At 43.1% G+C, this 12,769-nt stretch overlaps 1 protein-coding gene across 2 annotated transcripts; it reads left to right on the top strand.

The window, feature by feature from the left end:
• The first annotated feature begins 264 nt into the window (after positions 1–264).
• SERPINB12 (serpin family B member 12) lies at positions 265–9,942 on the top strand. 2 transcript variants are annotated; one of them, XM_011361057.1, is made up of 7 exons: positions 265–432; positions 1,752–1,826; positions 2,650–2,790; positions 4,136–4,253; positions 7,288–7,430; positions 8,412–8,579; positions 9,538–9,942. In XM_011361057.1, the coding sequence occupies exons 1-7, from the start codon at positions 265–267 to the stop codon at positions 9,940–9,942; spliced, it is 1,218 nt and encodes a 405-aa protein (XP_011359359.1). The 2 variants fall into 2 exon arrangements, with proteins under 2 accessions (XP_011359359.1, XP_011359358.1); XM_011361056.1 differs by having other exon boundaries at positions 1,752–1,886.
• Positions 9,943–12,769: the final 2,827 nt, after the last annotated feature.

Here is a 12,769-nt window from a genome sequence, read left to right as displayed (position 1 = left end):
ACGGCAGCCCTAGCAAACTAATTCATGCCACTAAATGGAAATAGATCTCTATCTGTATCAATATCAATGTCGAAAAAAATCAATATCAACATCAATATCTATACACCAGGATGATGGTGACCTTATTTTCCAGTTTTTAATAACATACTGAATAATCGTATGTGATTATTTCCTGGGTATTTAAAATGAGAACTGTTTACTTATTTTCCTCCGATCATCATTTTCTCTCTCTGTTTTTGGTTTCAGGATATCGTCAGATTCAGGATGGATTCCCTCATTGCAGCAAACACCAAATTTTGCTTCGATCTTTTCCAAGAGATCAGCAAAAATGACGGTCATAAAAACATCTTCTTCTGTCCTCTGAGCCTCTCAGCTGCCCTTGGCATGGTTCGTCTGGGGGCCAGAAGTGACAGTGCACATCAGATCGACCAGGTGTGGATCCAGCCATTCTGAGTCCACTCTCAAAGTCAGACCCCGATCAGACCTAACCCTGTTCTAGCAAGCCGAAACTGCTCATTGCACCCCAGGCTTGCTCGGAGCCTTCATTTATATCCTCACTTTGCTTTCTCTTCAATCTCACTATTCTTCAAGGCTCTGTTGATCATCTCCTCTGTGATGCCTCGCCAAATTCACCAGTCCGACAGCTTTTCTCATTCATCTTCTCTGTCTCTGTCTGCATGTCTGTTGCTCTTTCTCTCTCGCCTCGCATCAAATTTGTCAGAAAAGCCTATTGGAAATAGATCCAGAACCCAGGTGTTTCCCACCACCTCCCTGAAGTCTGATCTGCTACCTCCCTCCTAACCTGGGCACAACTTCCTCAAGAGCGTTCATGCTTCCGCTGGCAGTGTTCTCCACGCAGCTGCCAGAAAGAGCTTCTCAGAACTGAAGTCAGATCTTGCTTCTCATCTGCTCAAAACCTGGACTTTCCATTTCACTAATGATAGAAACCTGAGTCCTTATAATGGCCCATGAAGGTCTGGGGATCCGGATTCCAGGTAATCTGGTGACTCCATCTCTCACCCTCCTCCATCTTCACTCGCTCCAGACACACTGACCTCCTGGCTTCTTTGAGGAAGTGTGTCCACTTCTGCCTTAGGGCCCTTGCTGCATTCCTTTGCCTGATGGCTCTTCCTCCAGATGACTGATCTCTAACTTACTTTCTCCTTCAGGACATCGATCAGAGTTTACCTACCTGATCTCTCAGTCTAATGCTGCATACGAGTCCCCAAAGATTCCCCGGATCCTACTTTTCTCCCACATAGCATTTCCCATCTAACACACTGCATACAGTAATCACTTACTATGTGCATTACTTTTTGTATGCCTCCCCTACTAGAATATAATCTCCTAGAAAGCAGGAATCTGTCCTAGAACAGTGCTTGGTTTGTAGTAGCCACCCAACACCAGTCTGTAGAATGAATGAATGAAAGCGACAAGAACAACTCCCCCAATGAACTCAGGCTCCTAAGGCTGGTCTTACATGTGCCTGAATCTAGCACATAGCACAGGGGTTATGTACGAACACGGATGTTGTCCCTGATAGAAAGGAGTGAATTCTGGGATTAAGGTGGACTGTGTTCAGGGTCATTCTACTTTATTCATTTACCTTGATTTGGTATGTCAAAGGAAACAGCCACTTTCCTCTACACTGTTGCTGATTGTTTTGTTTGACTATGTAATCATCGTCATTGTAAAATTTCGACTTCTTGCTGTTCATATTGTCTGAAAGACCCCATATCGTCATCATGCAGGTACTACACTTCAATGAATTTTCTCGGGATCAAAGCGAAAAACCTGATCCCTGTCTGAAAAACAAACAACAAGAAGTGCTGGCCGACAGCTCTGTAAAAGGGCAGAAGAAAACGACTGAGCGTCTGACTCCGCAGGTGGGACACCATGAACTCCTGCCCTTCTTCTTTACAGACTGTGCCTTCTGGCTGTCCTGTATCTGGCGATGGTTGTTTATCCCCGAACATTAGGTCCTGGCTGTCACTGACAGCAACGGGCAGCAGCGGTAACCCCAGGGGACCCACACTTCCTCTCTGAATGTGTCTTATATATTGTTGGCTATAAGCTCACTTCCTAAAGGGTAGGATCTAGTATCTTCTGCTCGTAATAAAGAAACTTAGCCCAAAGCTCCATTACTCACCTACTCGTGCAGGCCATAGGTGCCCAGGACGGAGCATGGTTGAAGGGCGGTAAGCGGGGAGAGATCAGCTGTGGGATTCTTACTCGCTCTGTCCACTTTTGCCTGCTTTATTTCCTACTGCAATCTGTACTGACACACCCAACTTTTATTGAGTGTCTCATACTGGGAGTAGGAAATGTATTCTCCATGGTATAAAGCCCCTACTTTAGAAATTTTAAGAGGAGCATGGAGAGATGATCTCTTTCTTCCATCTGTAGAATACAGAGAAAAAGGAGGCACACAACGCACAGAAACATAGTGTGTGCTGCAGAGTCCCCAGCTGCATTTTTCCGGGATGACCTTCTGCCAGTGTGAGAGCTATGATTTCCCACTGGGATGACCTCATTCTTCTCTTCTTTTCAGCTTGCTCCCCCGCATGGTAACGAAGTGAAATGACAGCTTTTGCTTTGGTGGCATTTTAACTCCTCTGAGACCACATTTTTTTCCCCTTCTTTTGTTAGGAGGGGTCTTCGAATGATAAGAGCGAACTTCTCAGTTGCTACTTCGGGCAGCTTCTCTCCAAATTAGATCGGATCAAAGCTGATTACACCATGAGTATTGCTAACAGGCTTTATGGAGAGCAGGAATTTCCAATCTGTCCGGTGAGTAAGGCACAGATGATGCTTCAAGCTATCTCATATATCATACTGTTTAAAATTCAACGAGGAGCTGGATTACTCACCTGCTATCTAGAACACTGTGCACTGGTGGGATGTCCAGGACCCACCTTCTTTCCCACACCTTCTATTGTCCTCCTCCCAGTTTTCAACTTGAATAGTTTACAAGGCTTCTTGTGAGTGGGCTCGAGTGGGTGGAAAGAGGGACAAGTGACTAAGAGCCTTAGGAGCACGTGTGGAGCTGGTAATGGCGTTCTCTCTTGTGGTGTCTTTCTCAGTCACGGTTCCTGGTAGATGCCCTTGGTAGCTCCTCTTCCTGTTGCCCCCACCCCATCCTTGCCCTCCAAGGCACTTCTTCTCTAAAATCACCTTTGGTTCCCCAGTCAGCCCCCCACCCCAAGAAACCGTACTCACTTAAGACTTAAGTGGAGGGGTGTAGTAGAAGGAGATTGCATTTGGAACAAAAAGGCACATGTCTTGTCTCTGACTACACTGCTTTGTACCTCAAGGTGAGATTGATCTGAATCTGGGCTTCAGTGTGCTCTGTCACCACTAGAAGGAGCCACATACATGACAGTAAACAGGAGGAGTGAGACCAGTGACAAGTGTGAGATACACATGGATAAGGGCTGGCCTAGTAAGGAGAGGGAATAGCCTACTTTGACCAAAATAAGTAGTTCTCGTACGACAGAAATGTGATTTTATATGCTTAAAAAAAAAAAAAGAACTAGCTTTGTCGAGATACATATTCATGTATCACACAATTCACCTATTAAAATGTACAGGTCAATGGTTTTGGTTATTAGAGTATTAATTTTTTTAAAAATTGTAAAATATCCGTAACATAAAAAATGTCCACTTTATACAACTTAGTGGCATCAATTACATTCACAATGTTGTGGAATCATCACACTATCTATTTCTAAAAAATTTTCATCACCTCAGACAGAAATTCTGTAACCATTAAGCAGGATTTTAATTCTTAAAAAAAAGAAGCATTTTACAGCTAAATCACTCAAGGTACTTGATATTTATCTTGCGATGTTACCACAAATGGAATGTCCAAATAAGAGGATGTCCGGTAGGAAAGCCTTGTGCCGTTGTAACTGTAGACTACTCTGTAAATAAACATTCTATACCCTAAGCTGTCACTGCGATGACCAAATGCCTCTGGCTGATTAAGACTGGGGGCAGGTGGACACAGACACGTACCCACTTTGAGTGACTAGGTGCATCTTTCGCATTACGCTTCTCATGACGGCTGCATGCCTAACTCTCAGCATAGTTACATGATCTTATTGCATTATTTCTACTTATTCTAATTTAACAGGAATACATAGATGGCGTGGTTCAGTTCTACCACACGACGATTGAAAGTGTTGATTTCCGGAAAGACATTGAAAAGTCCAGACAAGAAATTAACTTCTGGGTTGAATCTCAATCCCAAGGTAAGCAGAACCAAACACGTTGTAGCTGGTATTCTTTTCCATTTAAAAGAAAACGAGTCAGCCCAGCTTTTCAGATTGCTAGTCTGTCAGGGGCCAGATGCTCACCTGTGTGGACTGGGTCTGGAGCTGCTTCTGTGCGTGTCTCACAATTAACATGCTTAGATATTACAGTAATAACAAGGCTCCTTTGCTCCATCATAAAGGTGAATTGCCATTCGGCCAAGCACAATGCCCGTGGGATGCTAACTACTTTCATTTCTTTTAAAGGATCAATAAAAAGGTTGGGAAGAGAATCGAGCTGTTCAGAGGGACAAGGAAATAAACAAAACCCTTATTCTTATTAACTTCTCACTAGCTATCTAGGAGTTTCTGAGTAAGGGGATTTAGAGATAGTGAAGAGTGGTGAAAATTTGAGTTCAACATAAATGGAATATTTTTTTTAATATGAAACTTTCCTTCCAGCTCCATCCAGCTCCCAGCAAAATGGAAATCTCCAAAGGGACTGTACGAGCACAGGGCTCTGAAAGTGGCCATCCCTCCTGTCACATTAAACACAGTCAGCTGCCTTGCCTTGCTCGCTGGCAGCCCAGTTCGTCCAACACACTGGCCTGGCCACCAAATCCTCAGCCACGACCTCTCTGAGCATTGATCTTCATCTACCCTCTACTCTTTCTTGTCCTCCTTCTAATCTTTTCTTCGGTGTAACCTAGTTATGTGGCTGTTCCAGATAACATACATCATGCTACTTTAGAATAGTGTCAGTCTTTGTGAAATGCTTATCCCTTGGCCCCGTGCTTAAAGTGGTGTAGGACAGGGTTCTTCATTGCTGTGATGCTTGCGTTAAAAACAAGACAGGAACTGTGTGAAACGGGACCCTGACTGCAGCTAAACTGGTCAAGTGGCCTTTGTGTTGATGACTTCTCTGGGTCTCAGTAGTCACGTCTGTAAAATAACGGAGTAGGAGACAGAAGATGTTTCACCGCCACAAAATTCCATAATTTTCTGAAACTATTTTATTTAGTTAATGGAACCCACAATCTCATGTTCTAAACAGTTATTCCGTTTCTTGTTTCGGTATTTCTAATACTTCTAATGCTTTCATTATAGTTTCGTGTTTTCCTTTGAGAGCATTGATCACTATCATTTTTTGAAATGCACCAGTGTTTTCAGCACTAAATGTTCATTTGCCTGTAGAATCAAAATCATCTTCCCTCTAAAATATTCACTGACATTGGATATTAGAAATATTTGGGACCCTATTTCTTGGACTTACTACATCTAGTATACAACAAAAATAATTTAAAATAAAAATATTCTTTAATTGAGCTGTAGGAAATTTCAAATCTACAATAGCTGTCTTAGTGTTTTATATTTACTTATAATTAGTATGTAAATTCACATCGCCTTAATAAGAACCTACCCAAGCATAAAAGTTTTCAGTACTGCTTTACAAGTTGAATTGAGAACAAGGAGAAGCTAGAGAAGGTTTAAGACAGGGAGTGTATCTTTTAAAAGACATCTCTGATTGGAGGATGGAGAACAGATTAGAAGTGGACAGGAGTGGATGCAGGTGCAGATGGTAGAGCGAGAGCATCATTGTGGAAGACTAAGATGTGTGAAGACTAAGAGAGGTGCTGGTGGCTTGGACCAGGTGGTGTTTGTGGAGATGGTGAGAAGTGCATGGATTTGAGAGATATCGAGACATAGATCAGAGGATTTTACCAATCACTTGGACAGATGATGGATTGTTTAGTGAGAGTCAGAGAATCTTCCAAGATGACCCATAACACTTTAACTTAAAATCTTAATTCTTCAGAATGCAAAGCAGAGTCTATGAGCCCAAATAAAGAAATCGTTTTTCTGACACTCCATTCATGCCTCCTTATAATGATGCCAGATATTTTAATGTAATTTTCAAACAAAGCTTTTCCTGCATGGGGATATGCTCTATCTCCTCTCTGTCTCCTGTTCCCCTCATTGTCTTAGGGCTGGGGCACCCCTGCCTGGCCTTTCCTCAGGGGAAGTGCCCCAACTCCAAAATTAATTCTCCTTACTCCCTCCACATACCACAAAACTTCCCCTTTCTTCGAGGTTCCACTCAGTTGCCAAGAGGAAAGCCTGTTCACTAAAAAAATGCGTAGTAAGGTATGATTATCTGGTTTCTCCTTAGTTAGTTAACTCTCCCAGAGTATTTTAAGTGTGGATGATGTCAACATAATCTGTTGTTATGGGATTTGAATGGAAATCTTCTCGAAGTGGGAAGGTCTTCTCATCTCATTCAAGTTGTGGTATTGGTGATTTGGTATTTGGTATTTGCACACTGAAAATAAGCTATTGCCTGAGAGCATGGGCTTTTCCAGCCTGCCTTAGGCCTGTTATCGTGGAAGGAGCCCCAGAGCTGAGCCACGGGTGGGGAGGTCCCAGGACTGATCTTGGCCAGCTTCCCTGCCTTTCGGCTATGTGGCCTCACCTCTCACGGGCTGTCTTTTATTCTTCTATGAAGAAAGGATAACAATACCTACTTTTCATGCATGATGTGGGATGGAATGAGAGGGGGCATGTAAAAGTGCCTATAAAATAGGTTTTATGTCATTGCCTCGTACATTTATATGCATTTTTACTTATATGTAAACATATACACTCTGCTGTGATGAATGCATAAGACAGGAAGTTTACATAACAGTTCTTTTTCTCAAGGACATTATAATATCATCAGGTGGCAGGATCTATACTTTGAAGGATAAATCAGAGCATAAGATGTCTGATGACACAGCGATGTAGAGAATGAAAGGAAATTCGTCAGTCACAGCGCCTTGACGTGGATGGTGCACCCCTTGCCTCCACTTCCACCCCACCCAGGACTCTGAGTGCTTTAATTTTCTTGGGTTGGTTTTTGAATGAGACACTCTCTAACGAGACCCTCTCTATTCTTGGGGAGGTTAAGCTGCGTTAAAAAAAATCTGTCTACATAAATACTTTTGATATGATTCATATTCAAGATATTCCCTGGAATCTTTTTTTTTCTTTTTTAAAGGTAAAATCAAGGAGCTCTTCAGCAAGGACGCCATTCGCAGTGGGACCGTGCTGGTGCTGGTGAATGCTGTTTACTTCAAGGCCAAATGGGAGAAATATTTCGAACGTGAAAACACAGTTGATGCACCTTTCTCTCTAAATGAGGTACTGTATTAGAGCTCATGGTTTTCTCGATTTTCCACTCACGGTTTCCACTAAGAATGATTTACAGTGTGTATATGTAAATCTAAAACTTAGGTCCCTGGGTTACAGCATACATTGATAATCAGAACACTTTGTTGTTAGCAAAAATCAGTATCTGAAGTTTATCAGGCATTTTTGTGCTAGGCACTGCACTGAGCATTTTCCATTTATTATTTCATTTGTTCCCCAAAATAGCATTATGAAAATGGGTGTTTGTTATTATTCCCATTTAGGAGTTGAGGGGGAAAATATGCAAAGTTTAAGTTACTTAGCTGAATTCATGGGTTAGAATTCACACTTGTGAGTGTTTGCCTCAAAAACCCGTGTTCTAAGCCACCAGGCTGTAAAATAAGAAGAAAGGGAAGAGTCAGACCCCAGCTGACAATTGTTAGTCGTGCCTCTCAAGCGATTCCCGTCCTCCTCTCTAGATGAATGGCCTCCCTGCGTGCTGTGGGAGTGTGTCGTGAGGCTTAAGGTACCCGGGCCCGTACCCCTTCCTCTGCTGCGAGCCTGTGGTACAGATGTTGTTCTTCATATGTGGATGATTATCATTTAGCCAAGGCTCCCACTGGCCCTGTGGTGGTGCCATTCGGTCCAGTGAGACAAATGTCACGTGAGGCCGAGGGACTGGGGTGGACGAGGCGTGGAAGATAGAGAAGTGCAGGGCCTGTTTCCTCTGGCTAGATTGTGAGTAGATGCCTGGATAGATAGTTTACCGACAGATAGTCTTGGGAGCTGAAAAACCCGTTAAAACTACAGAGGAGACAGTGTCGGCAAGGTAAAGGCCAACTGATCAGTGGCAGAGGACTCTTAGGTTGGGTCACTGGTGAGGCTCAGAACTTCTGAAGATCTTGCTCATCTAAACAGACTCCTGTTTTCAGGGATGTTGGGGACCATGTGAGTTTTTGAGCATCCTGTGACTTTCTACCTCGTTCACTACAGAATGAAAAGAAGACCGTGAAGATGATGAATCAAAAGGGTCTGTTTAGAATTGGCTTCATAGAGGAGCTGAAGGCACAGATCCTTGAAATGCCATACACCCGAAGGAAGCTCAGCCTGTTTGTCCTGCTGCCATCTTGCTCTGCCGATAACTTGAAGGGCCTGGAGGAGGTAAGTCTCCATTTTCCTATCTCTAAAAAGTGTTTCATTATAAATCTCTGGAGAGCAGCACAATCTACCATCGACCATCCTGAGGCAGGATTGCCTGAGCTGTCAGAGACGCCAAAGAATATATGACTCCGAAGTCGATGAGCTATTTATTTCTCATTTATTTAGAAAATAGCAAATGCCAAATATGTGGGCTAAGACTTTCCTATCTAATCTCATTGCTCTTTGCAATCATATTTTTCCAGGCCCAGGAATCTAAATGGTGAGTAACTTGAGAATTGCTACAAATGAAATAGCATTTCCTTTTCCATGAATATCTTGACCGCTGGCCACTTACTCAGACTATTTTGCTTTGCCCGTTAAGGACCCTTTAGCTGAATCCTGCTTTGGATTGCCTGTGTCTTGACAGCAGTGGTGAGGCCGATACTGGAATAGATTGCTTGTGAGGTGGGAATTAATAAAGGTCTAGAAAGCTCAGATAGAAAGAGCGGGAGAGAGAAAGTGAGAGACAAGCACTGGTATAGTAATTATGATAATAGCCATTATTCATAATTTATTCTGTGCCCAGATTATGTTAAGTACTTCAAATACATTATTTAGTTTAATCCTTGCAAAGGCCTAATGGTATTATCGCTTTTCGATAGAAGAGATTGAACTTCAACATATTAAGGCTTGGTCAAGCTCACCCAACATACCCAGTCGAGCTTTCGCTAGACTAGATGACACTCGTATGTCAGAACCCGAAGAACCCTGAAGCTCAGATCGTCCTGTACCCTCTAAAGAGGAAATAAAGAGATCTGCCTGGAGGAATTATAAATGAAATCAGAGTATTTTGAGGCCCAGGGAAAGAACGCGAAGACTGCTTCCGACTGTTGAAATAGACTTGGGCCCTGTAAAGTGTTTGGGGCATTCTTTGCGAGCTCATTATCTGACCTTAAACATTATTTTCTTCCTCTTGTAGCTTGAAAGGAATATCACCTATGAAAAAATAATGGCCTGGAGCAGCTCAGAAAATATGTCAGAAGAAAGAGTAGCCATCTCCTTCCCCCAGTTCACCCTGGAAGACAGCTACAATCTCAATTCTATTCTACAAGACATGGGCATCACAGATATCTTCGATGAAAAGAAGGCCGATCTTACTGGAATCTCTCCAAATCCCAATTTGTACCTGTCAAAAGTTGTCCATAAAACCTACGTGGAGGTAGATGAAAATGGTACCCAGGCCGCCGGAGCCAGTGGGGCTGTCGGCACCAAAATGTCTGCACCATCTTGGGTGACATTTAATGTCGATCACCCATTTCTCTTTTTCATCAGACACAACAAAACCCAAACCATTCTCTTCTATGGCAGGGTTTGCTCTCCTTGAGAAGAGCACACTGTCTAATCCCTGGGAGCTGGAAGAAAATGGCAGTGCCATCTTCCCCGGGTGTAGCTTGAAAGGAAACACGGGCATTTGTGTTTTTGCTAATATCTGAAGCCGACCAAATTCCATCACAGCTCCCTTCCTCCAGCCATTGGCCTGCGCTTGTCCTGCTCTTCCCTTACTCTGTAGCTGACTTTCATTTAAGTCCATTACTGCTGAAGGGCTCTTGTTTCCTCCCTAATCCTTCATCACCCCAAGCTCTCAAGCATATAAATTCACCCTCCGTGGGCTGAAGGTCAACGTAATTGAGAATGCTGGTGACTTTAAGTTCTCTATCTCCTTATGAGGGACTTCTGAAAGTCTGAATCGTTAGACCATTTCTCTACCTCCTTATGAGGGACTTCTGAAAGTTTGAATCGTTAGACCATTTCTGAGAGATGGCAAACTCAGAACCTACTTTCACATGAGTGACAAGAGAAAATGTTGACAAGAAATGTGTTTTGGAAACTCAGATCTGTTTTATAGCAGTTCAAATTGTGGTGCATCCGTCCCTGGGCGAGATGCCTCTTCCTCTTCCATCTTCCTCTACTGTGTGAAAGATATGCCGTGAGGTGCTTCTCACTCGGGAGAAAGCAGGGCTCAGGGATGGACTTAAGCGAGAACTCAAGGATGGAAAACTGCACCAACCAACACTGATTTTGCACCGAACAGAGGAATTCGTCTCATGAATCTGACATTGACTCAGGAGAGTGGCAAGTGAATTTAGAGGAGACTAGTCTCGGTTTTCCTCATCGCATCTCCCGAGCCGGCATCCTGGAGCACTTCCTTCAGTCCCTTCTTCAGCCCCTTCCGTTCCTCAGAGAACTTTCACCTGTCCTTAGTTGCTCCTAAATACCCAACATGTTGGCGTGGGAGCACTGCCCTCACTGTGGACCTCTGCACTCTGGTCACATGAACCTACTTGTCCCCCCGAGGCTTCGGGCTCTGTTACGTTCTGAGGGCAGGCCCAGGCTTGGGTGTGATGCATGAGGAAACCCTCATCTGGAAGGCCGCTGCTTCGTATCAGGCTTCAGTCTCCTGAAAGCCTGAGGCTTGAGGGGTCAGGACTCCAGGACCTGGGACCTTTGTCCTCTGATATGTCTGAGTTCTTGATCTTTGCCTCAGATGAGTGATCTGGAATGACCACTGACATGCCCAACTCAAGAAATCGGTCAGTCTTTCTTCTGCAGAGGCAAATTTCCCTGCTCTGCTTTCTGACCAGCCTTTCCTAGTTGCCACTGTGTTGGTTTAAGTGTGGTGGGGGCAGTGTTGGTAGGTTTATCTCACCTGCTCACATGCTGGCCCTTCCCCCTGGTTCTCTGCACGGGTGGCTTCTTTGTGCTGTGAGAGACCAGTCTCACATTCTTCACACTGGCTTCACGTCATCAAAGCTTCATCATGGTATAAAGAAATTCTCACTGGTAAAGTGAGGCAATTTGAGGCTGCTCTTCCAAATTCTTTATCCAGAAAGCACATCCCACGGGCCAAATGTATCTCAGATAATCGAATACTTAGTGTCTCCTGTGGTTTCTTTTGGGGTTGACATCTTGAGGGCTGATTACACACTGACCTGGCATTACTGCTGGACACTGAGCTGGATAACCATGACCTATACAAAGGTTTGGCGTTGTCCAGTATTGTTTACATTCTTACTCTTTTCCTTGATGGACAAATCTTCTCACTTGTATTGGGATTTCTCAGAATTTTAATCATAGGGGAAAATATATCTAATTATAAAATGAGAAAGAGTGAGATTCTTAAATCTTTCTGTAAATCTGGAAATATATTCTTTACTAATCTTTGATTGATTAAAATGTTTTTTTTCTTAGTGAGTAAAGCACTTTTGTCATTAAAATACGTATGATGTGTTGTTACCTGACTTTTTTAGGGATATAAATCTAACTTAAAAAATTTTCAACCACCGGTACATATATACAATGGCATGTTACTCAGCCATTCAAATGAAATCTTACCATTTTCAACAACATGGATGGACCTGGAGGGTATTATGCTGAGTGAAATAAGTCAGACAGAGAAAGACAAATACCATATGATTTCACTGATGTGTGGAATCTAAGGGACAAAATAAATAAACAAACAAAAAGAAAATGGACTTATAGGTACAAACTGATGGTTGCCATATGGGATGGGTGGGGTTGAGGTGCTGAGTGAAAAAGGCGAAGAGATTATGAAGTACAAATTGCTAGTTACAAAATAGTCACGGGGATGTGAAGTACAGCATAGGGAACATAGTCAATAATAGCGTAATAACTGTGTATGGTGCCAGGTGGGGACTGGATTAATCAGGGCGATCACTTTGTAATGATATAATTGTCTAGCCACTACGCTGTACGTCTGAAACTAATATAAAGTAATATTGAATGTCGAGTCTAACTAGAAAATAAAGACTTGGAAAAAATCCAAATTAATAGACAAAAAAAATTTTTGCATCCACACATAGAGAAATGCATAATCTACAAAACTAACGATTCATCTTAGTTGCATAGGCAAGATATATCTTGCTCCAGGTAAAATCTCCCAACTTTCCACCATAATTACCTGCGGAGGCGTATGAAAAAGATGGAAGCTCACGACTCTTCTAAAACCGAAGAGACAGCCAATGAGTCATCAGAACATGGAAGAAGTTAATGGGGCTGGACGGAAAGGCTTACTCAGTGGGTTACTGTATCATGTCGCCAGGGTGTCGGTCTGCCCTGTTTCCCGCCCACTATTCCCTTCCTCTGAGTTCGGAAACGCAAGATCTCTGCCCATCTAAATTCCGAAGATCCGC

The sequence above is a fragment of the Pteropus vampyrus genome, unplaced genomic scaffold (assembly GCF_000151845.1).
Source record: "Pteropus vampyrus isolate Shadow unplaced genomic scaffold, Pvam_2.0 Scaffold62, whole genome shotgun sequence".
Classification (NCBI taxonomy): Eukaryota; Metazoa; Chordata; class Mammalia; order Chiroptera; family Pteropodidae; genus Pteropus; species Pteropus vampyrus.
The sequence above is the reverse complement of the archived record's forward strand: the minus strand, read 5'-3'. Positions and strand labels throughout refer to the sequence as shown.